Genomic DNA, 18,787 nt, shown 5'->3' on the forward strand with positions numbered 1-18,787 from the left:
CTGTTATGGTACGAGGTAGAAACCATCTAGCAAGTTAGACAGTGATAACTGCTGTGGAGAAAACCAAAGCAGGGAACGGGAACAGGAAAGCAGAAATTAGGGAGCCAGGTGGGAGGAACTTCATGATTCAGTTTAAAAAAATGGTCTTCAGAAAAGGCCTCACCAAAATAATGACCTTTGAGAAAAGGCTTAAAGGAAATGAAGGAGCCATAATGCAAAGACCTTGCTTAGCTCTGATTTTTCCTCAACTCAGAGTCATGTGTTTCTATATTCAGTGGAGAACAACATGAGTCCTAGAACCCAAGAGAACAGTTTTTTTAAATTGAGAGGTTGTAAATTTCCTAAAATCTGAGAATTCTGTGCTCACCACTGTAACAAACTTTTACTTCTGATTCATGTTTTATCATATATATATTTTAAAAACAACCGCAATACAATACTTTCCCCCCCTGCAATTGTTTATAAATGATTATATACTATAAGGGTGTATATTTGAATACAAGAGAGCTATTGGAGGTTGATGAGGAGGGTTGACATCAGAGTCATAATTTGTTATGCATCTATTAAAAGACATCTCCCTCTCTTTCATCCTTGCTTTTTTCAAATTCAATTTTGATATAGAAGCCAATCCTCCAAGAGGTATAACAAAAGGAAAAATAGGTACTGGTGAGTGGCCCTATCCTCAAAACTTCAGTCCTCCACTCAGAAAACCTAGTATAGTCCAGAATTCACAGTCCAGATGACCTATCCTTGTCTAGAAGTCCTGAAAGGCCTGGCCTGTCTGTTCTTCCTGTTCTGATGTGCTCCTGGGGAAGCCTGACTAACTCTAGGCTGTCTTGATCTACTGCCTCCTCCATACCTGGGCAAGTGGGGAAGCTGCCATAGGCCCCTTATTTATTTATTTTCTTATTTCATCTTTTTAAAAAAGTAATTAATTTTTTTAATAGGAGAAGTTGAAAGTTCACAGAAAATCATGCAGAAAATACAGAGTTCCCATATACCCCCACTATTATTAACATCTTGCATCAGTGTGGTACATTTATTACAATTAATGTACAATTGATGAATGAATATTAGTATAATTGCTAGTTTATCAATAGTCCTTACATTAGGGTTCATGGTTTGTGTCGTACATCCCCATGTATTTTTACAAAATTTTTGTTCCAATAACATGCTTACGACATAAAATTTCCCCCTTTAACCACATTCAAATATATAATTCAGTGCTGTTAATTATATTCACAATTTTGTGCTACTATCACCACCATCACCAAAACTTTTCCATTACCCCAGAGATTCTGTACCAATTTAGCATTAACTCACCATTCTCTACTTCCATTTTGACCCCTGATAATCTGTATCCTAGTTTCTGACTGTATAAATTTGCTTATTCTAATATTTCATATCAGTGAGCTCATACAATATTTGTCCTTTTGTGTCTGACTTATTTCACTCAACATGATGTCTTCAAGGCTCATCTATGTTGTTGTATTCCCTCAGCTTTTGTTTATATGGGAATGTGCTAATCTCTCCTTCATTTTTGAAAGACAATTTTGTCAGATACAGAATTCTTGGTTGGCAAATTTTGCTTTCAGCAATTTCAATATGTCATCCCACTGCCTTTTTGCCTCCAAGGTTTCTGATGAGATATTGGCACTTAATCTTATTGAGGGTCCCTTGTATGTGACACAATGCTTTGCTCTTGTGGCTTTCAGAATTCTCTCTGTATCATTGGTATTTGGCAATTTGATTAAAATATGCCACAGATGGATCTATTTGGGTTTATTGTGTTTGGAGTTTGTTGAGCATCTTGATGTGTATATTCATGACTTTCATTAAATTTGGGAAGTTTTCAGTAATTATTTCTTTGACTATTCTGCCCTGTTCTCTTTTACTTCTCATTCTAGGACTCCTGTAATGCATATACAGCTACACTTGATGGTATCTCATAGGTTTCTCAAGCTCCATTCACTTTTCTTCATTCTTTTTTCCTTCTGCTCTTCATACTGGATGTTTCAATTGTCTTATCTTTAAGCTCACTTATTTTTTTCTCCTACAACTCCAATCTGCTATTGAACCCCTCCAGGTAATTTTAAATTTTTGTTACTGTGATCTTCAGTTCTGTTTGGTTCCTTTTCATAATTTCTAACTCTGTATTGATATTCTCTTTGTGTTCATCTATCATTTTCCTGATTTTCTTCAGTTCTTTGTCCATGTTTTCCTTTAGCTCTTTGAGCATACTGAAGAACATTTTTAAACATCTCTGTGTGGTCTTCCTCATTGAAGGTTTCTAATGCTTTGATTTTTCTCCTTTGTCCAGACCATCAACTTCCTGCTTTTTTGTATGTGTTATGATCTTCTGCTGAAACCTAGAAATTTCAATATTTTAATATTTTGTCACTGGAATTTAGACTCTGAGGTGTTTGTCTTTAGGCTTGTATCCAGCTAGTATTATGACAGAGCTTTCCTTGAATGCCAAGAGCTAACCAAAAAAATGAAGGAAAAAAAGAAAACACCTTTTCCAGTCTTTGAAGATTAACCTATACAACTGATCTCTTTCAGGAACTGCCTATACAATAAGTTTAGAGAATAGCCCAAGACCAAAGCACAGTGGTCACCCTGATCCTTGCTGTACATGAGTCTTGTCTTGAGCATATGTGTGTGGCCCAGGAAATTCCCTCATTTATGCATATACGAATGCCCCCTCTTCACTATGAAATAGTTTCCTCAGAGTCCTGGGCATTGTCCTACAGCTAACAATCCCTTATCCCAGGCATCCACGAGCAGTTTATAAATGCCAATGACTGACCGGAGTCAAAACATGCTTACCCTGGTTGTGCAAAGGAAAGGAAGCCTGCATGTGCACCCACCAAAATGGTAGCCTTTTAAACAAGATTTTATTGGTGTCATGACAGAACAAAACCAAATAATAGCATCCACAGCACCTGAAAAATTCTCGGATCATAGGAAAATAAATAATTTGATGTAGATTGAATATAAAACAGGATACATACAGTTATCCACAAAAACTAAGAAGGAAGTGAGACACTTTAGCAGAGTGTGGTGAGCTGCTTTCAATATGCAGGAATTCTGGGATGGTGAGGCCATCAGGCCACCACCAGACAGACTGGGACAGACATACATGCCCCCAGTATGTATGTGAGGGTTACTCTACTCCCTCTGGATCTAGGACCAGGGATCCACACTGGGAGTTGGGCCAGCTCTATGCTGAGTCAGTGAGGGGTGGTGGAGGGATCAACTAGGGGATCAGGAGATCCTACTGCTTTTAAGTCACCTTTTTCCTGTTTTGGCGCTAGCACTGTTAACTGCAGTTTTTAAACTTTTTTCTGGAGCTTTGAGAAAGATGTTTTGCTAGTTCTTGCTGGATGTTCAAAGCTTCTGTGGGCTGACGGAGCCCTAAAGTGTCTCACTTCCTTCTTAGTTTTTGTGGATAACTGTATGTATCCTATTTTATATTCAATCTACATCAAATTATTTATTTTCCTATGATCTGCGAATTTTCCAGGTGCTATGGATGCTATTATTTGGTTTTGTTCTGTTATGACACCAATAAAATCTTGTTTAGAAGGCTACCATTTTGGTGGGTGCACATGCAGGCTTCCTTTCCTTTGCACAACCAGGGTAAGCATGTTTTGACTCCGGTCAGTCATTGGCATTTATAAACTGCTCGTGAATTGCTTTTTGGATGGCTTAACTCTACACCAGGTAGTAGGGCTCTAGAGAGGGTAAGTTCCAGGGCTCTAGGTCTTGGTGCATGTTTGGACAACTCGTAAGTTCAAATAAACTTACTAATCTTCCAGGTGGAGAGTGGAGGAGGTGATGGAGGTGTAACTGCTACTCCTGACATACTCATCTCTTGTCTAGCATTTTCTTATATGTACAGGTGACCCCTAGTGATTAGAGGGACTTAAATTGACCTCCACTATAGAAGGAGAAACTGGGGTAATAGTATCTGAAGATGGTTCAACAATTTCACACTGTATGAAACATGTAAAGACGCTGCGATTTTGTGCATGTGTATGGGGATAAGAGTGTGAATACATTCTCCCAAAATAGGAGTCAGGATTCCATAATATAGAAGTGGTAATCCATTTTCTAGGAGTAGTTCAAGCTAAATCTTCAAGGTAAATGGTTAGATAGCTGATCTTCATCCACTCTCCAAAGGGAGAAACTTGTCTGGATGTTTTCTTTCTATTTTTAAAATCTGTCCTATATACAGTCTTTGGGGCTAGGATTTAAGGAACCATCATTTTAATAGAGAAAACTTTAATCTGACACACATATTTGCTAAAGTAATAAATTATATTTTATTTGGTTAATTTCAAGAATAGACCATTTAAGGAAGACTGTGATTGCTTGAGTTATATAATAAATGTTATTTTTAATTATTTTCTTCTCTCCCTAAAGCACCTGTCATTTACAATAGTGTTCATGTTGTGAAGAGTATAAATTATAATTTCGCCATCATAGATATTTATTAATTATTGTTTGTAGCACTGGGTTAGGTCCTCAAGGAGCCAAAAATAACATCTCTGTGATGTTTTCAATATAAAATATAGTCAAAGAATATATAACCGGGTCAATTGGAAAATAAATACAATAAAAGGTAGTTTTCCTATTATTTTAAAAGTGTCAAAGGGCAGGGGCAAGCACACAATAACAGTGATCTTTAAGCACAGGTGGAAAAAAGGTTAAACAAGAAGTAGGTGACAAGATTAACAGAACTAGGTAACATGTTTAATACGTAGGTGAAAGATTATTGGACTATTCTGAAAGACACTTCTTTCTGTCAGAAACTACCAAGTTATGAATGTATGTAATGGGCTTTTGCTACTTTTCATGGGAATACTTTTCAGAGGGTAGATTCTTCTTATTACTTCCCACCTTCTTCCCTCCTAAACAATTTTTCTTTAATCAAAAATTACTTTGTTTTCTTCTCTCGCTTAGATTGCCCCTTATCTCCTGAGCAATTATTCTTTTAGAGTCACCTCAACTCCATCCATTCCAATCGGACTTCTCTTAACCGTAACTCACTGTTGTCCTTTTTCTTTGAACCCTTAACTGCCTAATTTAACAAAATCATATTGCTTGGATTATTCTGTGTGTTTTATAAGGGTTTCTAGATCACACGTAAACACTTATTCAGTTTTTGTTACCTTGTTAATTAATAGGGTAGACCGCTCCCAGGAAGTTCTTTCTCCATTTGTGAAGCGTGGAAGACAAATATCCCCTCATTTAGTTAGCGGGATAACTTGTTCATTTTCTTTGTCGTGGTGGTAAGCATGTGCTGGTGGATGGTGGTAACAAAGACGGAAGGGAAATCCAGACGACTGACAGGTCAAAGCACCTCGCCTCCCTCATCCTTTCACACAAACCCTCCATTCTTCCCTGTCCTGTTTCCTTGAACATATCCGAGACGGATGCGAGGTCAGCCGTGGGAAGGTGGCGTATTCCGCCGCAAGGGCCTAGTGCGGAGGAGGAATGCGGGGGAGGAGTTTGAGGAGAGCTGGCGAGGATGGGCCCAGGTGCTTCACTCCGGTGTAGGAGGGGAGGAGAACGAGGGCGAGGGATGTGGGGCAGTGCGCTTGCGCAGACCTCGCGTCCACCGCTCTTCCCCGTTTACTCCCCCCGGCCGCAGCATCCCTGCGCAATAAGGTCCAGGCGCGCGGGCGGGGGGAGGGGCGCGCCGGCCCTCCGCCTCCGTGCGCGGCCACGTGACCCCGGCGGAGGAGATTGGAGGCGCCGCAGCGCGAGAGGGCACAGTGGTGCAGTGCTTGGCGCTCGCTCGGGGTCCTCCTCCCCAGCCTCCTCCTCCTCCCAGGAGCCTTGACTACACCTACTGCACCGCCCGGCTTGCTGACGCCGCCGCTGCCGCATCCCAGTTGCTGCATCCTCGCCGCTTTCCTGCGGCCGCGGCGCCCTGAGGAGGAGTTGAAGACGCAGCTGGGCCGTCGCGGTTAGACGGGTCTTCGGTTGCCGCTGGGTCCCCGGCTGTTGCTTGTGTTTCTCCTCCTGTCGCCGCCAGCTCCTTTTATTGCCGCGATGGGGCTCCTGGACTCGGAGCCGAGTAGTGTCCTGAACGTGGTGTCCACGGCGCTCAACGACACCGTGGAGTTCTACCGCTGGACCTGGTCCATCGCAGGTATAGGCATTGGCGTCCCCATCCTTGCCGGCCTTGCGGGTCCCTGGCCCGCTCGGCTACCCCTGTGGGGAGACACCCAGCCCCCGGCCTCGGAGCGCCCGAGCCGAGCACTGCAGGGCCCCGGCCCGCTGCTGCGGCTTTTAGGATGCTGCGTATCGGAGGAGGTGCTGGGGCACGGGGACCGCGGCCGGCACTGGTTAATTTAATCCGAACGTTGAATGCCTTCACTCCCACCACCCCCACCCCGATTTCCTTCTGAGTTTCTCAGATCAGATCTCTTTCTCATCTCCTCGGATGCAGAAGCTGAGATGTCAGATGGAGCCTGTGCAGCTGAGAGCTCATACAGGAACCGCCCCACCCTGCACTCCGACATGTCCTGATCGCATTGACAGTTCTACTTTATGTACAGGATTGATTTTAACGTTTAGAAATGCTCCGTTTGGAGAGATGGCTGGAGGTGGGAGTGTGGGATGCTCCAGTGGTAGCCGTCTTTTTTATTTTTAAACCTTCTGTTGCTTTGACACAACCCTGCAAATACTTTATTCTGTCTAGCCCCTTCACCTATATGTAATTTGGAATGAATGTAAAACTGCCACTTCTTAACTCCTTGAACCTTGGAGACTGTTAGTGTCTGAGGCTTTTCCAACAGCAAATATATTTGAAGTGATGGCTTTGCGCACTGCAGTGCAGTCAGGGGGAGGGGGAGGCTAAAACCCCGGAAAAGAAATGAGTCGTTTTTAGGCAAGGGGTCTCTACAGCAGCATCTAGAGGTTGTCCCAGAAGCCTGCATAGGTACAGATTTCTTAAATCAGCAAACTTTTCCTTTTCGCTATTCCAGCGGTAGATTTATGCAGCTCTTCTACTGGAAGTAATTGTGATATTGTGTTGTTTTCCATTTATTTTCATTTGCTACGTTGCTTTTAGTTTTAAAGCGTTTAAAAGCTCCTGAAATCTAAAATTAAATTAAGAGGATTTTAGAAATGATCTTACATTTAAATTTTTCTAGTTCTTTTGCAATATTGCACTGCATCCCAGCAGTTCCATGTTATGACCCTGCCTTTGCCCCCTAAGAAATGAAAATATATTCCTGTAGGCTTTGGGTTTGTTGTTTTTGAAGTGAGAAAGAGTGGTTTCTGCAAGAATACAGTACAATACATGGAATAACATGGGGACAACATTTGCTGGGGTTATTTTTGTGAGACGAAATGATTCTTTTGACATTAATACAGGCTGTGACCTCTTTAAAAAAAAGTGGGTTCTTTTTTCAGAAGATCTCAAGTTTAGTGCTTTCCGAAATAAGCTATTTAAGTAGCCATTGCAACTGAAAATAGTTAGAAGGCAGTTTTTATGGAGACTTTCTTATTTCTTCTGTATGTTTTTTTGCTTTTACACTGAAGTTATGTTGTACCTGCAAAAAATCAAGCAGGAAGGATATACCTTTCCCTTCATGTTTGTGATTTTGGTTCTTTAAGCATTGCATCAGGGTTTCCCATTACACAATTGTGCAGAGCTGAACATCAGACAAGTTCTCTGGCAGGTAATTGCAGTTTGGATACTTTAGAGTTCACATGTTGTAAAGGTGCTCCAATCTCCATATGGCTATAGCCACACCCAGGAATTCTCAGTCTGGTCTGTCATTCCCTTCCTATCTCCAAAGTTTCCCATCTCTTGCATCTCAGAAAGAAAAATTGAGGGCAAAGATAGAATATGATATTTCTGTTGGTCAATTTCTTCCTAATGATTTGTATTTAAAAAATAAAAAACCACCAAAAAATGAATTGGGAATTTTGTGCAGTTGCCCATGTGAAAGGCTGTTGCTGCCTGTGAAGAGTATATGAAATAATGTAAAATTGTGAGCCATGCCCAAGAAGTGAGAGTATCCGCTGAAACAAGTGACCTCTCACAGCAGGTCCAAGGGAAGGTATTTGCTGATGCTCTGGCTATCCACTTACGAAACCTGACACTGTTTCCTTGCTTTCTGTAATGATCTACCTAGTGTAGGTAGATGGTGTTTCTTAACCAACATGGAGGCTTAATGGGATATAGTCTGCCCTGCCTTGCTATGTAAGGAGAAATATTTTTCAGCTTCAAGCAGGAAAGACTCAAAGCATTTGGCGTCCTATTTCCTTACACCCCCTTCTTTATATGCACTCCTCGTTCCTTCTCTTACTCCTTCACACTTCTGCAATTTTGAGAGGTTCCTTCCTGCTATAATTACTTGAAAATCTGGAGTGGGTTTCAAAGTAGAAAAGTAGCTTATTAGATGAGGCTGAAGAAAAGTTGGTGAGTCAGATATTTGAAAGAGGGAGGAATAAAAGTGGGTGGAGAGAAAGATGGTCTTGAGAAATAGTGGTGAGTGTGGTGAAAGAAAGGATGCACATTATTCAGGGAAAGCAAGAAATGAGCTAGTTTCCATGCCCTTGAGTGCTTTCATTCCCAGGACGGTAGTTACCTGCCTCTTTCTTTTTTATTAGTTCATTAAATATTTCTCTCTGCTGAGGTTTCTGTTTGCCTATTTAAGTGTAAGTAAATGAATATCCACTTTTTACTGTCATAACAGGAATGGTTACTGATTGGTGGAGTGTATTTTATGTTCCAGGAGATTCTGCCCTTGGCCAGTCTCTGGATAAATATACTTTTGTGCTGTTATATCAGATGGTGCTATTTAATAAAATATGCCCAAAACAATGTATGAAAACTGTACTTTTCAAAGGCTCATATGTGACAAATACAGAATATGGACCAGAATTGCTAAGATCAAGTGCACACTATGGAGCAGAGTGTATTAACCTTGAAAAAATGTTACCTTTACATCATTAACAATTTTTGCTTTGGAGTTGAAACTTAGAAAGAGCTATACTTTTAGAAAATAATGAAATAACTTTTCCACCTTCCCATATGTTCTGAAATATGAATGAGTAAGTTATCTTGGTCTGTGTTATAGGAAGGTATAGATGGATGTGTGACTTTATACCAGTTGGCAGTATGTGCTCTGATGTTATTGTGTTTGTTTTTCTCTTCTATTATTTCAATTAATGGGTACATTAAAATTATTAGGTCTAGGATCCTAGGCTCAAAAGTATATAACTAATCCAGAAGAGTTGTAGATAGATATTTAAAACTCATGAATCTAAATATTCTCCAATCTTTAAATACTCATCCATTATTCATTTAATAAATGTTTATTAATAGCTTTTTTTGTAACTAACATTTAGTAGGGAAATATCCTGGAAAATAAATAGTCAGTACACCCATAAGAAGGCCAGTTATCTACTGAACCACTGTATTTCTTTTTGACTGCCTGTTTTTAAGCAGCCATTGTTCATGTGGCACACGTGTGTAGGGGGTAGAGGGGTAGTAAGTGCTTTCTGTTCACAGACATTTAGTACCCCACATTTTGGCAAAAAAAAAAAGTGTCTACTTTGGAGTTGAAGTTATAGCATAAAAGGCCGGCCTAGCTGAATCTTTGCATTCACTTTGGAGGGGCCACAGGGAGAAGGGGCTGAGTGAGTGGAGTTGGAGGTGTTGCAGGATGGTGAGGAAGGAAATTTGGCAGCCAGGGAGCTTCATATAATCATTCCTTCCATGTTCACTTGCCATGTGCAGGCACCGTTCCGGGCTCTGGGTAGAGAATGAGAACTCTTGGTCCCTGCCCACAGGCAGCTTACAAAGTTTAGGAGGTCGCTGCCGTTTCACTTCCGTTGGTGTCATGATCTGAAGGGAATGTGATCTGTCAGAGTCAGCTTAGTTGGAGCCTAGAGGATGTCAGAAAAAGTCCTTCCCTACCCTTCTCATGTCCACTGCTTCCACTTGTACTTCAGTCTTGGGTTGCGAGGGGAATATGCAGGCTGTTTTTAGAATATTTTAGCTATTTCACTACAGGTTTCTCACCTCTGCCCTTGAATGCAGATTGATCTGGATACTTTCTGAGGGTGTTTATAGGTATAGGGAAAAGAGTGTCAAAGGCAAGAGAAATAGCCTGACGAAAAGAAAATACTGTGCTTAAGGACCAGTGAATCATCCAGGTTTTCTGAAACTGAGGCTTGTGGGAGAGGACATTCACTCAGCACAGATAAGGTGGAGAAAAAGAATTTTGCAGATTTATGCCAGGGATTGCTAGGCCCCAGAGGAACATGCATTTTAAATATTGTATAGTATATTTACAATATTATTATTTATCATAGTTAATGTATAGTTTTTTATCTATGAAATTGTCTAAAATAGGTTTTTGTTTGTTTGGCCTACCCTGGGAACCCAGTTACCATTTTTAATGTTTCTCTTAGAAAAGACATTCTAAGTTTTAGGCAGCTAATGAGAAACAAATTTGTGGAGCATTACCCCTAATGTAGGATCTCCCTTGGGCAGTGGTTTCAGTGAGGTCCTAGTTATCCTACTCTTACAATCTCACTGAGGTCTCTGGGAGGTCCTACCATTTTGGAATTTTTGTTGTTTTTTCCTTTCCCTCAGTCTGTTTTTGGTGGCAGAATCCTGAATTGATATTAACTGATGCACTTGTCCATTCTCCAACAACATCATATAGCAAAACATCCTGTTGCAAATAGAATCCTAGAGGATTAAACAACTAATTCAGATTCTAAAAGAGCTAATTAGTGTCAGAACACAGTTTTATTCAGTTAGATACTTTGACTTAGACAAGGATTTAAGAATTATTAAGGTAATTAGACAGTGCTTTGGTGATCTTAAGAGACATAAAGTAGATGGTTCTTGCTCCAGTTTGCTATTGCTGCTGTTATGCAAAATACCAGAAATGGATTAGCTTTTATAAAGGGGGTTCATTTGGTTACAAAGTTACAGTCTGAAAGCCATGAAAATGTCCAGATGAAGGTATCAATATGGTTATAACTTCACCAAAGAATGGCCTGTGGCATTTGGAACACTTCTGTCATCTGGAAGGCGCATGGCTGGCATCTGTTCCGGGGTTTGGTTTCAAAATGGCTTTCTCCCAGGATGTTCCTCCCTAAGCATCTGGGGTGTTCTCTTAGTTTCTCCCAGGCAAACTCTGGGCTAGCAAAAGTCTGCGTCAATGGCCATCTCCAAAATGTCTCTCTCAGCTGCAGTAGTCTGGGCCTGTGATGGCTCCTTTTAAAGGACTCCAGTGAACTAATCAAGACTGTCACTGAGTGGGTGGGGCCATACCTCCATGGAAATAATCTAATCAAAAATATAACCAACAGTTGGGTGGGTCACATCTCCATTGAAACAGCCTAATCCAAATATCTCACAAGATTGAATTAAAAGATCATGGTTTTGTGGGGGACATAAGATATCCAAACCGGCACAGTCATTCTTTTAAAATTCAATTTGTTTTTGTATTTTTTTCTCAAGTCATATGATTATGTCATCTGTGAATGATTTAACATTATCATATTTTTTTATTTATTGAGCTTCTGGTAATTTAGAATTAGACATAGTAAACAGAGAAGAGCTGTGTAACAAAGTCTCACTTTTCTCACTTTAGATGGCTCTTTTCCTCCTCATTATCAAACATTTCATCTCTGTAAAACCTATTAAGAAATCAAGGTGCTATTGTTTTATTTTCCCTTAAAATGAGACTGAATTACAAACTATAAGGTGAAAAAAAGTGCTTATGGGTTTGGGCTTTTAGAAAAGAGAGAAAGGGAGGGAATATGTGGCCTTTGAAAATAGGGTTGCAAATTTCCTTTCTGTCCTGGTCAGTCAGTATTCCCCTGCCTACAGAGCCACAGCTCTTGACAACTGGGATAACTCGCTGGGCCTTAAGCAAAGGTGTGTATATCTGCCTTCTTGCTTCCCTCACACCGTTCCCCTTGCCTTCAGTGCAGTTTGGACCCTCATTTGAGCCCATATGGGGTTATTGTTACATGTGGAAGTTATTGTCGTTAACATTGTCGTTAACATTTACTCATGTACTTCCTTGTGCCATTCCTTCCGTGACTCTATTGTCTTGAACTGTTTAAACCTTCATTATTTTTCACTTCTTTGTGTTTTTCTCCCTGACACTAGGGAATGCAACACATATTTGTGATTTGATTTAATACAGCATAAATTTCAAATAGTGATATATTTTGGTTGCTAAATATTATTAAGGTTTTGAACACTGTTAAATTACAGAAGGCTTTTTTAAATGATCTTTATGATCATAAAATTCATTATAATTCAATTCATGTGTACTTAATATAGTTTACCACATTTAATGAGGGGATCAAACCATTAAATAATTTATTAGCACAAGGCAGTTACTATCAAAGGATATAAAATCAGATGTAGTTAATCTCTTTCATTGTCTATGCAGAAGCATGCGATGTGTATGGAAGTGAGGAGAGTAATGTGATAGAGTGAATGGAAAGACCACTGGACTGGGATTTAAATGACCTAGGTTTTAGTCTTGGATTAGCTGCTATTTAGCTGTGAGAGTTTGGACAAGTCCCTTTACTTTTCCCATCCTCAGTTTTTTTCATCTGTAAATTGAGAGGGTTGAATTAGGTAAACCCTAAGGTCCCATCTGTCTCTAAAACTCTGGATATAGATGTAACTTTCTTTTGTTCTTGGAATAGGTAAAGCAATTTTAAATAAATGTAAGCTGATTAATAGTTTAAAAACCTCATCGTATACAGTAGTTCAGATCTTTTTCAACAAAACTGTTACCAGCACTTCTAAAATAGTAAAAATAACAGCTTCATATTTAGTCCTTTTTACCTTCTCTTAACTGCTCCATGAGAAATAGTAGAATAATAAAAGAGATACAGATATTTAAATACCTGCTTTGAAATAGCGCTGTTTGTAGCTATAGCACTATTCCTATTTAATTATATAGATATTCCTTGAATAACCAAAAGTTAACTATTTTGTCAAAAACAGTTGCAATAACATTGAAGAATAAGGTTATTTCAATTATACATTACATTTATTATGTAATATGCAACTTCTGAGGATGGCTTGTCATGTGGTCTTAGGAAAGCTATTTATGATTCTTTAGGTCTCGGATTTCTATCTGTACTGTGAGAGGCTTGAGCTACATGATCTTTAAGGCCACTCTATTGAATTCTTATATCTCCTAAAGCATTGGCTTAGATATCACTCTAAACTCAGTCTTACTTGCTTTATATTTTTTCTATAGAAAATGCAAAATTTTATCAGACATCATTAAAAATATTTTCAGTTATAGGCATTCTATACTTGAGCATTTCTGACCTAGATTTGGAAGTATAGCTTATATAAATGGGCAAACAATAAACTAAATGGTTTTGATTTAAATATGTTCCTTAACTAATCTGAATATTAATTTAAAAAATCTTATTCTTTATCATGTGTGACCTTTATGGAATACTGGTATTTTAAAGCAAATACCTTAATATGGTGTTTTATTTGTGATTACATTTTATTTAGAATGTTAGTCTTGGGGTTGTAAAGACAAGTGTGTTAATCCACTGAAGGAATCATTTACTGTCAGATTTAATCATATAAAGGCATTTGTGACTTTGAATTGGAGTGTTGGAAGGAGTAACCTTCTCTTTTTATTTTTATTTATCATATGAAAATGTGGGTCCAGGTGTGTGTTGTTAAGTAGTTGCATGTATTATAGAATTAATATAATAGCATCTCTAGAAAAGATGTTTCTTCAGTGTTCATTGGTAAAACAGTGATTCTTTCATTTTTTCAGCTTATAGTGCAATGGTTTTATAAAGACAGTTCATAGCTGTTGCCCTAAAAAAACATCCGCATGGCTAGAAAGTAGCGAATAATAAGGAAGACAATCTTGCCTTTGCATTTTGCTTTTCATTTTTACCAAGAACTTCATGGAAATCTTGAGAGATAGGCCTGGAAGACCTTGTTATTTCCATAATTTATAGAATTCTCTGAGATTCATAGAGGTTAATAAGTTGTTGGTCACACCAGTGGAAATGGGTCTAAACTGATCTGCCTCTAAGCCTAGTGTTCTCATCTCCCATCACACTAGCCAAGAAGGAAAGCTATAATCAGACCTCTACCTTATCTTACACTGCAAGGGTTGTATGAGATTAAACTAAAAAGTCATATTTACTTATATAAATTTGTATATTTATATCATGTATAATACATGTATTGTATAAAAAGTGATTTTTAGCCTCTTCAAGAAGGTGAAATTGGTCCCCATATGATGGAGTAGCTAAGACCATAAAATAGGATGCTCAAAGTGAATTGTGAATATATCTTCCAAATTATGTAATACAAGAACTAGAAAGTACTTTTCACCAATGAAAAGGATGATAAATTCAAGACCAACAGTATTTTACCTGGTGGATATTCTGCTTATAGAACTGTTGAAGCCAAGAGAAGATTTTGGCTAAAGTTCCCATTAAAACACCCATACTCCAATGGTATCATGAGTCTTTTTTTTTTTCTAAAGAGAAGTGCCATTTCAGTTTTCTAAAAGTCTTAAGATCACTGATGGCTCTGAGGGAATATTTGAACTTTGAAATTCCAGATTAGCACAGGTAGGAGGTTTATGATTGTTAATATTTTCTGAGATGCCCAGCAAAATGTGGAGATGAGGAGAGAAGGAAACCAACTGGCTTCCAGCATATGAGGCATATGTGTATGTATATGTGTATATACAGTTTTCCAGACCTCTTGTTGCCCCACATCTTTGTTTGGCTTGTTTTCTTAGCCCTATGAACAGGTTTTTATGAATATGTCATTTTTTTTTTTTTTTTTTACCATGAATTCACATATCATCTGCACATAATGAAAATCACTGCCATTGAGCTTCTACTATAGGGTCATATGGACTATAAAATGTTGTAGTGTGCATTTTATACACCTTTTTAATTTAATCTTCATGGTGTCCTTATGGGGTAGATACTGTTTAATCATTCTGTAGGTGAAGAAATAGACTTAAAAGTACACAGCTAGAAAATAACAGTTGGTTTTGAATCAAGATCTTTCTCTTTCCCAAGTCAGTGACCTCAAAATGCAGCACAGGTTGCCCATTCATCCAACAAATATTGTTTTATTTCCCAGTAATAACGGTTTATATGTATTATCAGATTTAATTCTTACATTCCTTTGAGCTAGTTACTGTTATTATCTCCAGTTTTTCGGGTGAGTTAAACTGACTTTCCCTGAATCTTATCCATTTAGTACTAACCTTCCCAAATTTTAAACCTTTAGAGTAATCAGCCTTCAGTTTGAATTGCACATTGATTTACTCCCCTCATCTTTTTCCTTTTGGAGCTTCTTAATCCATCCCTATTTTTAGTTGCTTTCATGGGAAATTTTATAATTTCTCTCATTTTTTATCTTTATCTCTGTTCAGGAAAACTTGCAACCAAGGTTCTTTTTCCTCTGTTTTTTTAACTCCTCCTCTCCATTCTTTTGGGTTTTTTGAGTGACTGGATTAGATAAAAATGCCTTTGCCCTTTTGTTCTGAGCTGTTCACTGGACCCCTTTAGGCCATTTGCTCCCTCTTACCTTGAGACACTGCAGTTCACCCTCCGTTGCAGGTGAAGGTCTCGGTTTCCTCCTATCTGCCCATCAACACTTTGACCTCGTGGTTCTCTTTTAGCTTAGCTTCTGCCTGGTCTACTTCTGCATTTTGCAAGAGCTGCCCTTTCCTTACATTCGTCTAGGTGCTTTTCCAAACTCAAACCTATCCTCTTTTCTGAGTACATAGCAGGGTAAAACAAGCATTTCACCTCCATAAGCACCCTCTCTAAATAAGAAAATGATCTGACTTTCTTTTACCCACAACCTACAGAATCTGTTTTTATTTCTAGAGTATATCTCAGAATGTTACCTGTTCCATCTGTTTTAGTTGGTATGAAGGCCCTTCTCTAGTTTTACGTATTTCATTCATTGAAACCCAAGCTCTTACTTGGATTGGGGAGTTTATTAACCATAATTAAAATATTAAGCATCATATTTTAGATTAGAATCCAGAAGAGGGCTTAAGATAGTTTTAGTTTGCTCCCTTATTGACAATAGTTATCTACATTTTTCATGAAACATTTAACAAATGTTTGAGGGCTTTTATATACTGGGCATTGTTAGGGATGCAGCAAAAAATAAGGATGTGGCCCTGGCCCTCACAACGTTTTTAATAAATGGAGAAAGACACTGACCTTCCCCCTTAAGAAAAAGACTACAGTTTCCCTTTGGTGTTCCTTTTTAAAAAAATTTACTATTTTAAAAAATTTACTTACTTTTTTTTATTAGAGCAGTTGTGGGTTTACAGAAAAACAGGGCATGAAAGTACAGCGTTCCCATATACCTCTCCTCACCCACACACTTCATTATTATACTTTATTATTATATGTATTACGTATAGTACATAGTTTACATTAGGGTTCACTCTTTGTATTGTACAGTTCTGTGTGTTTTTTTTTAAATTTATTCTGGTGACACATGTACAACCTAAAATTTCCCATTTTAACCACTTTCAATTATACAATTTAATGGTTTTAATTACATTCACAGTGCTGTGCTACTATCATCCCCAAGCATTTGGGGTCCATTTAGTGTTCAGTGTGTCATTGTATTAAATGGTAACCATATTATTTTTGTTGTTAATAGTAAAAGCAGATGGATATTTAACATTATCACTTGGCATATAAGTGGTGATTAGTAGCCACCTGTAGAAATTTGCAACATTTGCACCTGTTGACTCTAACTTGTTAAAGAAGTTTGAATAGTTTTAGAGAGTAAAGTATAGTATATAATTCGTGATGTCCTTAAATATACTCCTGAAGCTACTCAGTATTTGTAGTTGATCATTAGACATGTTTTTTCCTTTGCTCATCATAGGTTAAACAGATGTAGGTGCTGTTAGAAAAAAAAGGAGTGACTGATTTATTATAAGTAGAATCTATGACCAAATTAAACTTTTATTTTATAACTTTACGTGTTATGTAAGGTAGTCCACATTTCTGCGTAGTCTAGAGCAGTGCTTCTCAAACTCAAATGTGCAGATCACCTGGGAATCTTATTAAAATGCTGATTCTGATTTAGTTAGGTCTGGGGTGAGGCCTGAGATTTTGCTTTTCTGGTAAGCTTCCAGGATGATGCTGTTCTGTGGGTGTGTGGAGCACACACAACGGATAGAGTATTCCTAATTTCTTTCAAAATCTATACTGTATGCTACTAAGGAATAAGAAGAATTTTTAAGTGTGCTTAAGCTATTAATTTTAAAATACATTTAAGAAAAAAAAGAGAGAAAACCAAATGATGCCATGGATTTTTAGAGAACATTTGTTTGTTTCAACAGGGACTTTGTGTGTCACTTAGAACTAGATTGTTCTAGATTGTCACTTAGAACTAGATATGTTAACTGTTAGAACAATTTTATAATTTACTGTGCTAATTTTACCCAAATCAAAAGCGCAGTTTAGAAATGCCTTAAATGTATATTCCTACAGCAGTAGAGGTTATAATAATAATAATATCTATTTTCTGTACATTTTATGACCTTCATTCAGTCTGTCAGTTATCAGCCATTTGCTGGGTGCTTCCACTGTGCCATCCTCTGTGGCCACAGAGATAAAAGATACAGCCCCTGCCCAGTCTGGTGTGGGAGATAGTTATGTAGACAGTGAAAAGACAGTTACATGTTAAGATAGAAGTTATCACAAGGTGCTTTAAAAGTTCCAAAAGAAAATACATATTTAATACTTTTAAGTGCATGAAGAGTCATGTTGGTGGAAGCTCTTATAGTGTATTTTCACTTTGAGCCACAGAGCACCCCTATGATTTCGATAATTTTATTATCACCCCATTTTACATATGGGGAAATTGTGGCTCAGAATGTTTCAAGCGCAGAGTCAAAGGGTTGGAAAATGACAGCAAGAGATGGAATCCAATTCTTAGTTCATTTCCTTTGCTTGTGCCAAGTTGCCTCTGCTCTCTGTGTTTCTGAATCATCTCCTGAATGGGATTACTTGTACTGTAGTCTTGTGCGCCTTCTAATTGTTCTAGGAATTTGGCTGTTCTAAAAATGACAGTTTTTTCTAATTTTTCTTTTGGGAGATGATGGCCAAACTTTACCAGTTTAGACTACTTTGGGAAGAAATGTCATTCTGACTGGTGAAAATCCTGAGTTATAAAAGCTTTAAAAGAAAACAACCTTTGAGAATAAGTAGGCCTATTAAAGATTGTAAGGGAAGGTGCTTTAATACAGCTAGCAATAATTTGTTGTAATAATTAATTACAGTTGTTGATATATAAGTAGATAGAGATTTCTAAAGAACTCAGGTTACTTGTACGCTATTGTATTACAAGCATATTTATTTTTACAGTAAAACCTGGTTTCTCTTTTCTTTTTAAAAGGAGATTTTCAGTAGCCTATTTAAATAATCCAGAAGCTCAAGAGTTGGTGAGAATTTTTATGTATTTGATTTCCTGCTTTTATAAAATATGTTCTATCTTCTTAAAATAGACTCTTATAATTTTAATTATTGATGGTTCTTTTTCTTTAATTTGGTTTGATTCTTGGAAGAGAAAGGACTCAGTAGTTTGTTGTCAATAATAATGACAATGCCAATATTTATTGAGCACTTACTCTGTCAGACACTGTACATATATTTCTTACCCTCACAATAACCCTATTCCATCCATGAGGTCAAAGAGACAAGTAACTTGCTCAGGTTTATT

At 38.0% G+C, this 18,787-nt stretch overlaps 1 protein-coding gene across 1 annotated transcript in view; it reads left to right on the forward strand.

Annotated features, from left to right (window-relative positions):
- Nucleotides 1-5,646: 5,646 nt before the first annotated feature.
- Nucleotides 5,647-18,787, forward strand: part of ELOVL4 (ELOVL fatty acid elongase 4) — a 28,697-nt gene continuing 15,556 nt past the window's right edge. The window contains exon 1 of the mRNA XM_037844772.1: nucleotides 5,647-6,163. Coding sequence (XP_037700700.1) covers nucleotides 6,064-6,163 — 100 coding nt within the window. The 5' untranslated portion in view covers nucleotides 5,647-6,063. The remainder of the gene's footprint in view (nucleotides 6,164-18,787) is intronic.

Source organism: Choloepus didactylus, chromosome 7 (assembly GCF_015220235.1).
Source record: "Choloepus didactylus isolate mChoDid1 chromosome 7, mChoDid1.pri, whole genome shotgun sequence".
In the NCBI taxonomy this organism is placed as follows: domain Eukaryota; kingdom Metazoa; phylum Chordata; class Mammalia; order Pilosa; family Megalonychidae; genus Choloepus; species Choloepus didactylus.